The 15,640-nt window shown below is 36.8% G+C and overlaps 1 protein-coding gene across 8 annotated transcripts in view; it reads right to left on the minus strand.

Moving 5' to 3' along the window:
* Positions 1 to 15,640, minus strand: part of LOC127861009 (transcription factor CP2-like) — a 120,823-nt gene that overhangs the window by 61,117 nt on the left and 44,066 nt on the right. For 7 of the 8 annotated variants that reach the window (XM_052399356.1, XM_052399358.1, XM_052399357.1 and 4 more), the window contains 5 exons: positions 10,778 to 11,007; positions 10,299 to 10,349; positions 2,744 to 2,820; positions 1,611 to 1,675; positions 91 to 196 (listed from right to left, as the gene is read on the minus strand). In XM_052399356.1, the coding sequence (XP_052255316.1) occupies positions 91 to 196; positions 1,611 to 1,675; positions 2,744 to 2,820; positions 10,299 to 10,349; positions 10,778 to 11,007 (529 nt within the window). The remainder of the gene's footprint in view (positions 1 to 90; positions 197 to 1,610; positions 1,676 to 2,743; positions 2,821 to 10,298; positions 10,350 to 10,777; positions 11,008 to 15,640) is intronic. The other variant, XM_052399355.1, reaches the window with a different exon arrangement.

Consider the following 15,640-nt stretch of genomic DNA (forward strand, 5'->3'; position numbering starts at 1 on the left):
ACTCTGAGTGGAAACCAGACGTTGACGCGTCAAGAAAATAGCAATTTGAAAATAAATAAAGGGAAGCAACTCTTACTCTTCTAAACCTACCTACATCCAGAAATCTCTCCCCTGGCCTAGCCTGAATCCAGAAATCCAGCAGCTCTTTCTCCATAAATTGCAGTCGCCGTTCATGGAAGCAGACGCGTATGGTGCTCTACAAACAGGAATGTATGTATGGTAATTAAAATATTTGTCAAATGAAGGAAATTCAGAAATCATCAACCTGTTACAGACGAAAACCAAATGAAAATTTGTGGGTGTTCAGGGTTCGACATTAACTTTTTTTACAGCAAGACCATCGGACCAGCTCCTTTAAAAATGTACTAGCCCGAATCTGATGTCTACTAGACCATAAATGACATAGCAAATAAACACAATTGTTTCATGTAACCGTTTAATCAGGATTTATCAGTAAATAATCAGTGAACACCAGAAAGTTATTTTGATGCATAGAGTAAAACAATAAAATAAAACTATTTTTTTTGCTTTTCTTCGTCAAATTCAAGCCATGGGAACTGACTCGATTTTCCATCGGATAAAATTGACGTTTTCGTTTTTCTTCATATTTACGTTTCCTGACAGTTTTCCTGTCGGTTTCTTCTTTATTAACTGATTTGTCAGACGAAACTCCGAACTTGGACAAAGCCATTATTTAATTTACATTATCTTGTCTGCTATGCAAAAATGTTTACATTGACGATACAGATTTTTCGATAGAAGTCGTAAAAACATGCTGTAAAGTTTTACGACACTGCAGAAAATCATTAATATTCGAACAACTTGACCAATGGAAACAAGCAATTCCTGCGGGAAGCTCTCATTCGTGTTTAAAAATAGCGATGAATCATGTGAATGCTCCGTGTTAATTTATATACGATAGTTTTGTTCTGATGTAAATAACGGATACGATAGTAATTTTACAAATTAACAGATTAAGGAAAAAGGTTTTCACAGCAGTTAGTTATAGTTATATGAATCAGTATAGATTTTTTATGTACGACCAGTCGGACAAGCTAACCTGCAGTTTTACTAGCCTGACCACCGAATTTACTAGACAATGTCTGTCGGACGTGCCTTAGCGTCGAACCCTGGTGTTTTTGTGACAAAATGATGGATTTCATGTAGTTTAAATTGTAAAACACAACAAAATGGCGGAAATGTTACAATAATAGGGCCCTGCTTTGAAAATGTATCTTCTTTTTTTAATTATATGTTTGAATACTTTATTATTTAATAAGAGCGCCTTAATTTAGATAATTTAAATATATCAATTTAAGGCATTAATAACACACTTCAAACAGAATTCTTAACCCTTTACCCCTCAGAAATGCACTGACGCATTTGAAGTCCTTTAGATAATCAAATAAAAGTCCTTACTTTATATATTCAAGTTTTAAAGGTTTCATTTCCAACTCTACGATACTGATGAGTAGCAAACAGTATACAACATGAACAGACTGTGAGTTACTCTCAGGCTATTCTGTTTTTATGCTGATTCCACATAGCCATTTTCACTTTGATTCTGAGTGGGAAAGGGTTAAAACAAGTCCCTTTTAATGGCCACTCACCCTCAGGTAGCCATCATACTCCGTGAGATCTCCTAGCTTCTTCAGCTTCACTTCGTAAGACTGCCCTGATAAACAACAATAAAACAAACCATAACACAACATCCTTCATTGCTGATTATATGTAGTAAAGCAGAATTGGCTTCACAACCCATTACATTCTCCTAAATACAGTTGTAAAAGAGCTGAAAATGACAGCATAGCAGTACAGTGCTCCAGCTAGGATTGAGCCCATTGCATGCTGGGAAATTTGTCTTCTGCTAAAATGTTGTCTGCTGAATTTCTAAAATTAGCATTTTCTTCGATTTTTTTTCTCAATAATACTATCAGAATAGCAAACAGTTTGGATCATGATGAGACGCCACGTTCTGTGGCGTCTCATCTGGATCCAAACTGTTTGCAAAGGCCTTCAAAATTCGTTCCCCGCACTGAAAGGGTTAAAAAGGGAAGGGAGGCTTTTTTGTCAAAAGGGCACTCACGACGCGCAGTATTTTGTCAAACGGGCACTTTCGAGCGCACAGGCGTTTCTGGAATGCTTCCTGTTGTATGTCAATTTATGTGTATTAATAATTGTTAGAATATATTATTCCCATTATTATCAACATATTAATATATAATGTCTACAATGAGAAATACATTAATTAGAATGTAATAAGAGATTTATTAATTTTCATATGTAAAATTATTTTTTTCTTTTTTTAAGGGCAGGGAGGGGGCGTTGGAAGGGCGGGGCGCGCCCTTCAATTAAGGCCTAGCTGGAGCAATGCAGTTTTGTATAAATCATTTATTAAATAAGCATGTCATGCTAGCCTCAATACATTAATATCCAAATGTATCATTGAAATATGCATTTTATGAAATCAGAAGCTAAGAAACAACCATGTGTGCATTGAAATGTTTGTGACAAAAGGGAAGCTACTCAAAAGATATTTTGAGTGTTTGCATCACTTCCCTTTACCAAAAAGTAATGATTAAGAACTCATGACTAAGTAGCACATTTCCACGCATTAATTTGAAATTATGGTGTTTATAAATTTTAGTGATTGAAAAATAAAATTAAATTATTGACAATCTTTTTAAATGAATTGTATATTACTGCATTACTACATTACTTTTGAAAAGGAACTAAAGCATACCTTGATTGAGATACGTCAACGTTTCCTCGTTGACTTTGACAGCTGGAGACGTGGCAGCCCCAAGGATGTACTGAAACCTGAAAAAAAGCATCGATCCTGCGTGGACAAGACATTATATTTCGTAACAAGAGGAAGCCACATTCTAGGAAAACTGGGCATAAAAAATAGCTTCGTCCCAAATTATGCTGGAAGGGTGTTGTGACATCATTAACGAGAAAATGCAGTAATCTACCACGAAAGAGTCGTCAGAACTTCATCAGAGAGCTATGGCCCGTACAATTTGGGATGTAGTGTGATCCACCATAAATAAGACATCTAAATGTAAACAGGACCCTTAAATGTGTGAAGAAATTTACTCAGTGATCCTCCAGCGATGCGATTTTATCTCTGCATGCAAGAAGAGATGATCCTTTCTCTTCAAAAAGAAACACATGGATGCATAATATAAGCCTTGTTCTGGGAAAACAGCTTTTAATACATGTGCATAGCAACGTACTAGATTAGCCTGTGCAGTCCACACAGGCTAATCAGGGATGAATCTTTTCACACACACTGGATTTCAGCAAACAAGAAACTTCCTTCAACAAAAAATAACAACAAAGTCTCTCACCTGAGATAACAAGATATTATTGGGACAAATCTTCTGACAAAATTTTACGAAGATCGGAAAATAAATGTTGCCTCTAGAGTGTTAACAAGGTTTTACTATAGCCATATAAGGAAATATGCCCCGCCCCCTGGCAGCCATGTTTTTCAACCAACCGGCATCATTTTTGAACTCATCCAAGATATTATCAGGATGAATCTTCTGACCAAGTTTCATGAAGATCGGACAGTAAATGAGGCCTCTAGAGTGTTAACAAGATTTTACTATTGCCATATTAGGAAAAATGCCCCGCCCCTTGGAAGCCATTTTTTTCAAGCAAACATAATTATTTTCGAACTCATCCAAGATATCATTCAGACCAATCTTCTGACCAAATTTCATGAAGATTGGACAATAAATGTGGCCTCTAGAGTGTTAACAAGGTTTTACTTTAGCCATGTATAGCCATATAAGGAAAAATGCCCCGCACCTGGTGACCATGTTTTTAAAGCAACCAAAACCATTTTCAAACTCATCCAAGATATCATTGGGACAAATCTTCTGACCAAGTTTCATGATGATTGAAAAATAAATGTGACCTCTAGAGTGTTAACAAGATTTTACTATAGCCATATAAGGAAAATAGCCCCGCCCCTGTGGTGGCCATGTTTTTCAACCAACCGGCATCATTTTTGAACTCGTCCAAGATATTATTGGGATGAATCTTCTGACCGAGTTTCATGAAGATCAGACTATAAATGTGGCCTCTAGAGTGTTAACAAGATTTTACTATAGCCTTATAAAGCCATATAAGGAAAAATGCCCCGCCCCTTTGACTGCCATATTATTCAAGCAAACGTAACCATTTTCGAACTCATCCAAGATATTAAGACAAATCTTCTGACCAAATTTCATCAAGATTGGACAATAAAAGTGGCCTCTAGAGTGTTAACAAGATTTTACTTCAGCCATATATAGCCACATAAGGAAAAATGCCCCGCTCTTTGGCAGCCATGTTTTTCAAGCAAACGTAACCATTTTCGAACTCATCCAAGATATCATTGAAACCAATCTTGTGACCAAAATTTCATGAAGATTGGACAATAAATGTGGCGTCTAGAGAGTGAACAAGGCAAATGTTGACGTCGCACAACGTACAACGGACACAAGGCGATCACAAAAGCTCACCATGAACACGTTGTGCTCAGGTGAGCTAAAAACAGCAGAAAGTGTGGTACCTAATAAGACTGTGCAGACTGCACAGGGTAATCTGTGGAGACTCTTCACGTACATGCATAAAGCTCGGTTTTACCAGAGCGGCGCTAATGAAAAGACACTTTGACGTAACCAGGGCATACGGTTGAGCCAGTAATTATAACCTCGGTAAGACACCTTGTCACGTAGTAACCAGATGATTATCATACAAAGTGACCCATAAATCGGTCGTTAACCAGGGCTGCATATCGGCCAAGTACATGTTTTATTGTAAAGTAGATCACTGTTTGCAACAGAAAAACCAATTGTTAAAAATAAGGTTAGTCTTCAGTAGAAAGTTTGCTTGATAAAGATTATCTCTTCTTAAAGATTTCCTGCGGTTTAAGATGGGTTTTGACCTAAATTTCTATCAATAATAAAATCCTAGTTGAAGGCCATTGAATTTCATAACAATAGTGTAAAATACATGTATAACAATAACTTTTGAGGAGTAATATCTAGATAGTTCTCAGAATAACCAATTAAAATGAAGTTTAAGATGTTGTATTGACATATCCTCTGGAAACGAACTAATTTATGAACAATTTTATTGATTGAATCATGGTATCAGAATGCTAAATGCAAACACAGAAACATATAACTTTTCAGTTAGCCTTAAAAACACGACACTATCAATGCTGCAAATCATGGGCTTGGAAGAATGTTTGATAACATTAGACGGCTTTGAACTTGACAAATTAATCGCATGGAAAATTAAATAAACTAAAAATATGCAAAGACACGTTTTGAAGACTTTATCAAAACGAGCGTGTCTTCAGAAACATGTAATAAAGACTTTTCCCTGCAATAATTTAATTTTAAATCCATGGTTAGATTGTTAACCCTTTCAGTGCGGGAACCGAATTATGAAGGCCTTTCCAAACAGTTTGGATCCAGATGAGACGCCAGATGAACGTGGCGTCTCATCAGGATCCAAACTGTTTGCTATTCTGATAGTATTTTTGAAAAAAAATCAAAGAAAATGCTAATTTTAGAATTTCAGCAGACGACATTTTAGCAGAAGACAAATTTCCCAGCATGCAAAGGGTTAAGTCTATTATTCCAGGGCTGATATTCACCAACCCATTCTTAGACTTAAAAATAAAGAATGGACTTAGAACCAAGAAAAATGCGTTCAGTGTTTGAATATAATACAGGCCTCCACTGGTAATTATGTCATTAACAAAATGCTCTACATGAAGCATGACATAGAAAGAGGTGTTTTATGCCAAGTTTGACTAAAAATGTAAGCAATATAATATTATATTTGAATATATCAATTTAAAGAATATTCTTTATTCCTAGACTCAAGTTTATGAATTGTTTGGTGAAAACGGACCCAGAACTTGTATTCCCCAACCTATTCTAAACTTAAGAATAAAGAATAGACTACCGGTAAGGCCCCCCCCCCAAATAGGTTTTCTGGTCTCCTAGGGGGGGGGGGGGGGGGGGGGGGGTTCGCTCATTCGCTCACCTGAGAGAAGTCAGTTCATTCAATCTTTACCAAATATCAAACTTGACCTAGATATTGTCCAGACAAACATCCTGGTCAAGTTTCATCATTATTAAACCAAAACTCTGGCGTATGGAGTGTTATCGTTTTTGTAAGATTTGACCTGGTTACCTATATTTTGAGTTGACACCCCTTACCAAACATCAAACAAAATTGCTAACAAAAATAAATATTATGACCAAGATTCATAAAATCTGAAACAAAATTGTGACCTCTAGAGTGTTTACAAGGTTTTTGTATAATAAAATGAAAATTTGGACAATCTAAGGGCAATAATTAGGGCATTAATTATGTGATTTTGCTCATTATCAAACTTGACCAAGATCTTTCAGCAACTTTGATAAAGAATGCTTAAGAAATGTGAGTGCTAGAGTGTTTACAAACCAAATGTTGACGGACGGACGGCTGACAATGACCAATCCTAAAACCTCAGGTGAGCTAAAAAGGGTGTTTCACCGATCTGAGTAATTTTCCAACTTGTCAGAGAAATCAATAAAACCAATGTATCGAAACGTATAGAAATTTGTCGGTATGAAATTTCGTGGTTTAATAAAAAATCAACTAATTCGTTGACACGTAATTTCGTGGATTTCAAATTTTTTGGAAATACTGACCGTCATAATAATTAAACTTTTATTAAAACAACCAGGGTAATAATGAAGCATAATCTGCTAATCTGTGTTGACTGCAATACTTGAGGTAAATGTGCACTGAAGCATGAAAATTCTGCAGAATGCCGATAATTGTCGAAAAGATCGATAAAGTGGCGCACATGTGGGTCCCTGCTCGATAATTGCCATCAATGTTGTTTTGTCAATATTTGAAAATCTCAGCACAATTGGTCTCCTAGTAGTAAAAATTGAGTAATAAAGGTCCCCAAAATACATGTGTGAAAACCGTTATATCTCGTTTAACTTAAATTGGCACTTATTAACATATGTGATAAATCTACAAACTGTTAATTTGATGATGTCACGTAAAAAAGTATTATTAACCAAACACTTATCAAGAAAACAACATATTGTATTAATTAGAATATCTCAATCAAACAATGTCTCTTTCAAAATGGTTGAAAACGGGAACAGTTCAGACACGTTCTCCTACTATAGCAGGATTGCCCGACCTTGCAAAGGCTCAGTCTATGACTAAAGCATTATTGACACAGGGAGCTAACGATTCAGTGGAAGAAAACATTTTCAATTCTGAAATATTTTAATTAATCAAGAGATAAGAAATTGTGTAATGTGACCTACCCCCCCCCCCAACCCCCCCCCCCCCACTCTCGTATCAAGGAAACAAATGTTCTGACCAAATTTCATGAAAATTGGGCCAAAAATGTTATTTCTAGAGTGTTTTTTCACCGATCTGGACCATTTTCAAACTTGTCCGAGATATAAATTTAACCAATGTTTTCACCAACTTTCATGATGATTGGGCAAAAATTGTGACTTCTAGAGTGTTTACAAGGTTTCCCTATAGCCATATAAGGAAAACTGCCCCGCCCACTGGCGGCCATATTTTTCAACAGACCGGAACCACTTTTAAACTCAACCAATTAAGGCAAACGTTTTTACTAAATTTCATGAAAATTTGGCTAAAAATGTGACTTCTAGAGTGTTCACATGTTTTCACTATATACATATAGAGAAAAATGCCCCGCCCACTGGCGGCCATGTTTTTTCACCGATCTGGACCATTTTCGAACTCGTCCGAGATATCAATAAAACCAATGTTTTGACCAACTTTCAAGATGATTGGGCAAAAATTATGACTTCTAGAGTGTTTACAAATTTTCTCTACAGCCAAATAGGGAAAAGTGCCACTATATACATATAGAGAAAAATGCCCCGCCCACTGGCGGCCATGTTTTTTCACCGATTGGGACCATTTTCGAACTCGTCTGCGATATCAATAAAACCAATGTTTTGACCAACTTTCATGATGATTGGGCAAAAATTGTGACTTCTAGAGTGTTTACAAGGTTTCTCTATAGCCAAATAAGGAAAACTGCCCCGCCCACTGGCAGCCATGTTTTTCAACGGACCGGAACCACATTTAAACTCAACCAACATATCATCAAGGCAAACATTCTGACAAAGTAACATGAAGATTGGGCATGAAATGTGACTTCTACAGTGTTTACAAGGTTGTTTTTTTTTTTTGACCTAGTGGCCTAGTTTTTGACCCGACACGACCCAGTTTCGAACTAGAGCGAGATTTAATTGGGACAAAGCTTCTGACCAAGTTTCATGAAGATTGGACAATAAATGTGGCCTCTAGAGTGTTTTAGAACAAATATTAACGGACGGACGGACGACGGACAAAGACCGGTAACAAAAGCTAATGAACAAAAAAAAAAATTTTTTTTGGCGACCCCAATAAAAAGTTGAGGGTCGGCCCCGATATGGGAGACATGGTCGGGCAACCGGAAAAGGACCTAATTTTTTTTGCCTAAGACCCAGGAAATCCTACTTCAGAGTTTGAAAAGATGCCGGCTATGGATGGTTCGTGTGTCATAGGTACACTGTTCTGCACAAAGACTAATGTAATTTCAGGGGTCAAATGTCAAGTTAGACTGATCAATAAAGAATTGTTTAGAACATTACAGTTGTAAGCAAATTCTTTATTTTAAGACTCGAGTCTAAGAATTGGATGGCGAATACCGGCCCAGATCTCAAAATGCTGAAACATCCACCCTTGGATTGAAAAAAAAATCTAAAAAGAAAGAGAAAGACATAAATGCACAGTCTTTCAGCCAATCTGGTCACATAAGAATTTTACATTCTTGTTCAGCAGCTTACGAGCTATTTTAACAAAGATCAGGGTTGTTATTATTAAAAAAAACTACCAGCGGCTATCACTTGCTTTGTTTCAATGAACAACAAATGGTTTAAGGCGGCCCCTTGGCATAAATGTATTTTAAGTTATAAGTTTTTAAGAGCAAAAGCAACACATGCAAACCGTTTTCTCATTATTTTGAGGAATACATTTCATTGGAAATCACTTATTAATGACACAACTGTAGTACTCTATGAGATCTGAGCTTTGTGCATGTGTATAAAGCAGTCCCCACAGGCTTATCAGGGACAACAACTCTTTGCACTCTTGGCTTATCAGGGACGACAACTCATTGCACTCTTGGCTTATCAGGGACGACAACTCTTTGCACTCTTGGCTTATCAGGGACAACTCTTTGCACTCTTATGAGACTGTGTTAAAAGGCTCTTCTTAACCCTTTGCATGCTGGGAAATTTGTCGTCTGCTAAAATGTCTTCTGCTGAATTTCTAAAATTAGCATTTTCTTCGATTTTTTTTAAAGAATACTATCAGAATAGCAGACAGTTTGGATCCTGATGAGAGGCCACGTTTTGAGGCGTCTCATCTGGATCCAAACTGTTTGCAAAGGCCTTCAAAATTCGGTTCCAGCACTGAAAGAGTTAATGAAAAGCGAAAAAAAAATTCCACTTAAGAATTCGCCTCGTGAAAACTTTATATTGGGAAATTGATGAATTTGATTTTTGGCTCCCAAATACTTTAAAATTGATAACCAAATGGTGTGAAGTTGTCAAAATTATATTTACTTAGGTTCAAGTCATAGACCTGCATATGTAAACTAACTAACTGATGCATTTTATTCATATAAAAAGAATTATTTTTTTTAGAAACCTTTAATTGAGAATTTTTTCGACAACAATTGGGAAATTTGTAGTATTTTCCTGATTGGGAAAGTAATGTTTTCCGGTACGATATAAAGAAGGAAAATAATCGCTGATGAAAATCCTTTAAAGGACGTAAACATAGCCCCTGATTAGCCTACGCAGACTGCTTTATGCATATCCATAGCCCCTGATTATCCTACGCAGACTGCTTTATGCATATCCATAGCCCCTGATTATCCTACGCAGACTGCTTTATGCATATCCATAGCCCCTGATTAGCCTATGCAGACTGCTTTATGCATATCCATAGCCCCTGATTATCCTACGCAGACTGCTTTATGCATATCCATAGCCCCTGATTATCCTACGCAGACTGCTTTATGCATATCCATAGCCCCTGATTATCCTACGCAGACTGCTTTATGCATATCCATAGCCCCTGATTATCCTGAACTAGGGTCAATTAAATGAAATTAAAAAACGGTACCTTTCCGTCTGGTTTGGCAGCGCCCGCTTGTTAAAAAGGAAAATAATAACACGTACCCATTATCCAAGTTCTCTTGTTTGAATACAGGGAGGGCCAGCAGAGCTTCACTGAAAATTATAAGTTAGCTGCATATAATTTGCTCATACAACCGGATTCTCTGCCCGTCCCTCTGAAATTGTGACACAATAAGAGTTATTGCATTTATTATTAGTTTTTCTGAAATCATTACATTTCTGGGGACCATTGATATTACTTTGCAATATGGATATTCAAGTGTACACGTAGACAGTTACTAATTATTTACTGAGTAAAAAAGAAAACAAAGACACACAAATAATTGTTTCATGCAAAAGTACATCTACACAATATTTATGGATAAGATAAGCGCAAAGAAATATGTGCCATAGAAAAATAATGATTTCACGACGGCGATCAAAAACTAGTACAATTCTAACTCCTTCGTAAAAAATATATTCTGGACCTGACCAGTCCACAACACAAACTACTAACACACGGGTGGTATTTGCACCCTGACCTCATGTTATAGGTCGCGGCGCCCAATTCTGTGCCCAAGCCTGATAAGGAACCGTCAAAGTCCGCTGCGAGACCTCCGTCAATATCCCAGTTGGAACCTGATGTCGTATTGGTTGAGAAAGTGTGGGACATGTCGTGGTAGGTGAGAGTTTTCACTTCCGTGTAGGTACGAGGGGTGGATGGGGACTTCACTTCGCTGTAGTGTGAAGTCTTTGTACGTTTTCCTGATCCCTAGAATAAAATACACCAGAGTTTTGCTAAGCAATTGGACAGCTTTTTCCAAACTTGTGAAAAATGTTTAAGGGAGTTATTTTAGTGAGATAACTTAGTTCTCCTAAATGGACATAATATAATTGACCAGTTATACTAAATATTGTCTGTGTCTGCTTTCCTTGTGCATAGAAAAAAAGTAATTCTATCAGCAATCGGGCAGCTTTGTCGTTTTTTTCAATGCTTTTGAAATGTTTTTTATAAGGGAGATAACTTAGTTGTCCGAAAGGGAGACAAAATAATTAGTTCAAAATATAGTTTCAACTGGTGGTATATAAAAAGTTGTTTGACAAATTACTTACAGGGGCATATCAACAGCTAACAAGAGATGTGTTTGTCAGAAACACAATGCCCCCTAATGTGCCGCTTTGATTATTTTTTTACCTTTGACCTTGAAGGATGACTTTGACCTTGACCTTTCACCACTCAAAATGTGCAGCTCCATGAGATACACATGCATGCAAAATATCAAGTTGCTATCTTCAATATTGCAAAAGTTATGGCCCGTGTTCAAGTTTTCGGACGGACAGACGCCATATATTCGACCTTTGACCTTGAAGGATGACCTTGACCTTTTACCCATCAAAATGTTCAGCTCCATGAGATACACGTGCATGCCAAATATCAAGTTGCTATCTTCAATATTGAAAAAGTTATGGCCAATAAAGTTTTCGGACAGACGGACAGACTAACTGACTGACGGACACTTCAGCTGCTATATGCCACCCTACCTGGGGCATAAAAAGGTTTTATTATTAAATAACAGTCCAACTTGAAAACTGGGGTCAGTCGAGGGAAATGACCCTAGTAGCTATTATTGTTGACAGGTGACCACTGTGCTCAGGTGACGATTTTGTGTATGGTTGGTGAGTTGGTAGTATTTCCACACATGTGATACTTTTATAAGTGAGATATCGTAGCTCACCAAAAATGATTTGTAAAAAAAACACTAAAATTTCTTCTGTCTTCACAGGGCTATTTTATCAAGTACTGTGAAACCATTTATTTTCGACAGCATAAAATTTCGTCATTTTTTTTAAATGACGATTTCGTCAGCACTTAAATTTGCCGATTTCTGATTTTGAATTTTAAAAAAAATGCGTCAGTCAATATCCGATTTGTGTGTAATACATATTCGGGATCAATCGCAGTTGCGAAAAATCGTACGAATGCGGGAACACACTTGAGAATCACTGCAGGAGGTGGGGCCTGTTTGTCACATGCCAATTAACTAGTCTTTTGTTATCAAGGGACAGTAATGGACTCTCTTAATGTATGCCATTCACACGTTCATTGTTATGATTAGCGGACAAGTGGGATCGAATAACCGTTAACGAGTGTTTGTTACAACGAAGCCAATTGCCCATTAGTCTTTTTCTATTATTATAATTGCCATACTGATAACAATCGTAATTCTAGTTGGTATGATTTTTATTAAAATGCTGTCAATACCGTTTTAAAACTGTTTGTGTTATACGAAAGAGGTTCCAGTTTGTTAAGAGTTTTTTTTTTCAAATAAAATGCTTTTTTATTCTGATATCAACATTAAAATTATAAACTCTATGTGTGTGTTTGTTCTTAAAAAGTAAACTACCGGTATATAAATCAATAATATTAATAATTTAAAAATAAATAAATTGATACATTTAAAATAGTAATAAGTGTGGTTAAATGCAAACAATCAAACAACAAACAGCAATTAAAATATTCTTTATTAATTTGTGATAAATACGCATGTTGATCACACATCGTCATCTTTTCATTTGGTTTATTGTCTTTCATCGACATTCGCTGCGTGATGGCTAATATGCAACACCCCTGAAAAACACAATGCACCTAATGGGTAATAAAGTTATAAACAATCAGCGCTAATTCATTACCATTCTACATAAACGAAGTCAACGCATTCGATACAGCTGTACTGCACACGCGTTTTAAATAAGTGTAACGTGTCACTTAAGTACCTTGTGTAATCTACATCCCTTTGTGTCAAAACCGGATTAATCTTGATTACGAAACAGCAGTGAATGTGTGCATGGATTATGTTGGAATTTAATGCCTCATGTCTACGGTAAAGTTTTAAAACATTGTTCAACTTAGTGTTTGTTTTTGTTCAAACATAGAGCATGATTGTTCGTTAGGATCTTAAATTCGCCGATCGGTCGACTGACGAAATTTATGAAAATTAATGCCTGACGATTAATAATGGTTTCACAGTACTTAACCACTGGACATTTCAAAGCAGGATTCTGCTTCCATTGATATCCCTGAGACTCCAATGAGAGAAAACTCAAATCTCATCTCCGAATTGAGCTCAAACTCAAATCTCATCTCCGAATTGAGCTCAAACTTAAAACTCATCTCTGAGTTGGGCTAAAACTTAAGTCTCATCGAATTTAGCTCAAACTCAATTCTTATCTCTGAGTTGAGCTCAAACTCTACTCTCATCTGCGAATTGAGCTCAAACTCAAATCTCATCTCCGAGTTGAGCTCAAAATTAGAATGTTTGTGATGCTTAACTCAGAAACCAATGTGCTAGTACTGAAATATCAACTCATAAAACATAAAACAATGATCAAATTCCTTGTACAGTGCTCCAGCTAGGATTTGAAAAGGGCAGGGGGGGGGGGGCTTTTTGGTCAAAGGGCACTTTCGATGTGCAGCGTTTTGTCAAAAGGCAACTTTCGGGGGAACGTGCATTTCTGGAATGCTTCCTGCTGTTGCATGTTAATTAATATATATTTATATTATTCCGATAATTCCGATAATTATTAAACCATTCAAATATAATGTCTACAATGAGGAATACATTGAATACAATGCAATAAGAGATTTATTATCATTAAAAAAAAATATTTATTTTTTTATTTTTTTAAAGGCAGGGGGGATCTAGGAAGAGCAGGGCGGAGGTTCGGAAGGGCGGGACGCCCTTCAATTTAGGCCTTGTTGGAGCACTGCTTGTATAATATCTGACAACTGGTTAAATTCAAGGGGTTAAGCAGGTAATATTAAAACTGGTTAAAACAAGAGCTGTCTACATCGGAAGACATCTGCCCCCAAAAAACGCTTTTTCGAAAACTAAACGCAGATTTCGAAACTTAAACGCTGACCCTAAGTTCAAGTTCAAGGTCAAAGGGGTCAAAATTTGTGTGCGTATGAAAAGGCCTTGTCCATATACACATGCATACCAAATATGAAGGTCTGAATCAACATTTAAGTTACAAGCTTTTTTCGAAACCGAAACGCAAACGTGCGACAGACGGCCAGAAAGACGGACGGACAGTTCAACTGCTATATGCCATCCTTAGTAACCGGGGGGCATAAAAAAGTAAAGTTTTGATATAGGACAATAACAATCCAACATGCACATCTTCGTAACATAAGAAAAAAACTCAATTTTTCGATGGTTCAAGGGCTGTAACTCAGGAGTGTCTTAGTCAATTAGGCTGATTATCATACTTGACCTAGATCTTATGACCTTACACATTTTCATGAAGTGTGGCAGAGATCCTATGACACTGGCTCGAGTTATTGAGCGTAAACGAGAAAAAACAATTTTTCGATGATTCAAGTGCAGTAACTCAGGTGTGTCTGGGTCAATTTGGCCGATTATCGAACTTGACCTAGATGTTATTGCCTTACACATTTTCTTGAAGTTTGTTGAAGATCTGATGACAATTGCTCAGGTAATTGAGCGGAAACGAGAAAAAACACAATTTTTCGATGATTCAAGGGCCGTAACTCAGGAGTGTCTGGGTCAATCTGGCTGATTATTGCCTAGATGTTAGTCCATACTTGAAACTTGAATAGTATTTGACACTTTTGCAATCATAACCACCCCGTATATTGTTGCATACCGAATTCGGCAAGGATCCCTGATAAGATAATATTCTTTTAAGATGACATATCTTCGAATCCCACGCCAAATAATTTATGCCAAAATCGCCTGCTGATCCAGGATACGGTTCATTTTAATTTGCGGGCCATTTTAACTCATTAAGCTCATCAGTGCGTAGCAGTTTGACAACGCCGAACAAACTCCAATTTCCATATAACCTCTGGTTTGAAACAGTATAATTAACCGCCAGTTAAAAACGCTTGACAGTGCATTCACAAGTAAAATCCATCCTGGGGTAGACGCATTTCTCATTTTTTACATCATCTCCCAAACTTATATGATGGAGCCATGTTTGGAACAAGTCGCAGTGATTAAGGGCTGAAATGATAGTCTCCTCGTGTTACACAACAGATCTTTACTTTAAATCTCTATCAACAAACTATTTATTTGAAAGAAAATAAACACTCGATTAGTTTTTTTACTTTTTTCTTATTAACTTGAACTATAAGTCGCGAATGGGAAAAAAACATTTTTGGGATCCGGTCTGTTTGCTTTGGGATCGACAACATTTAACAGCCTTTTTTTAATAGCAGGAAAACCCCGATGTGTATAGTGTTGAAAAAGATTAGCAAGTGCAGTCTGAAATGGACACTTTCCACTTTAATTGTATTTTCCGTTTTAAGAAAGACAGTCTCTTCTAGGCTAAAATCCAGTTCTGACGGAAAGTGTCATTCCAGATTATTATCCTGTTCAGAC

This window comes from Dreissena polymorpha, chromosome 15 (genome assembly GCF_020536995.1).
Source record: "Dreissena polymorpha isolate Duluth1 chromosome 15, UMN_Dpol_1.0, whole genome shotgun sequence".
NCBI classification, from domain to species: Eukaryota; Metazoa; Mollusca; class Bivalvia; order Myida; family Dreissenidae; genus Dreissena; species Dreissena polymorpha.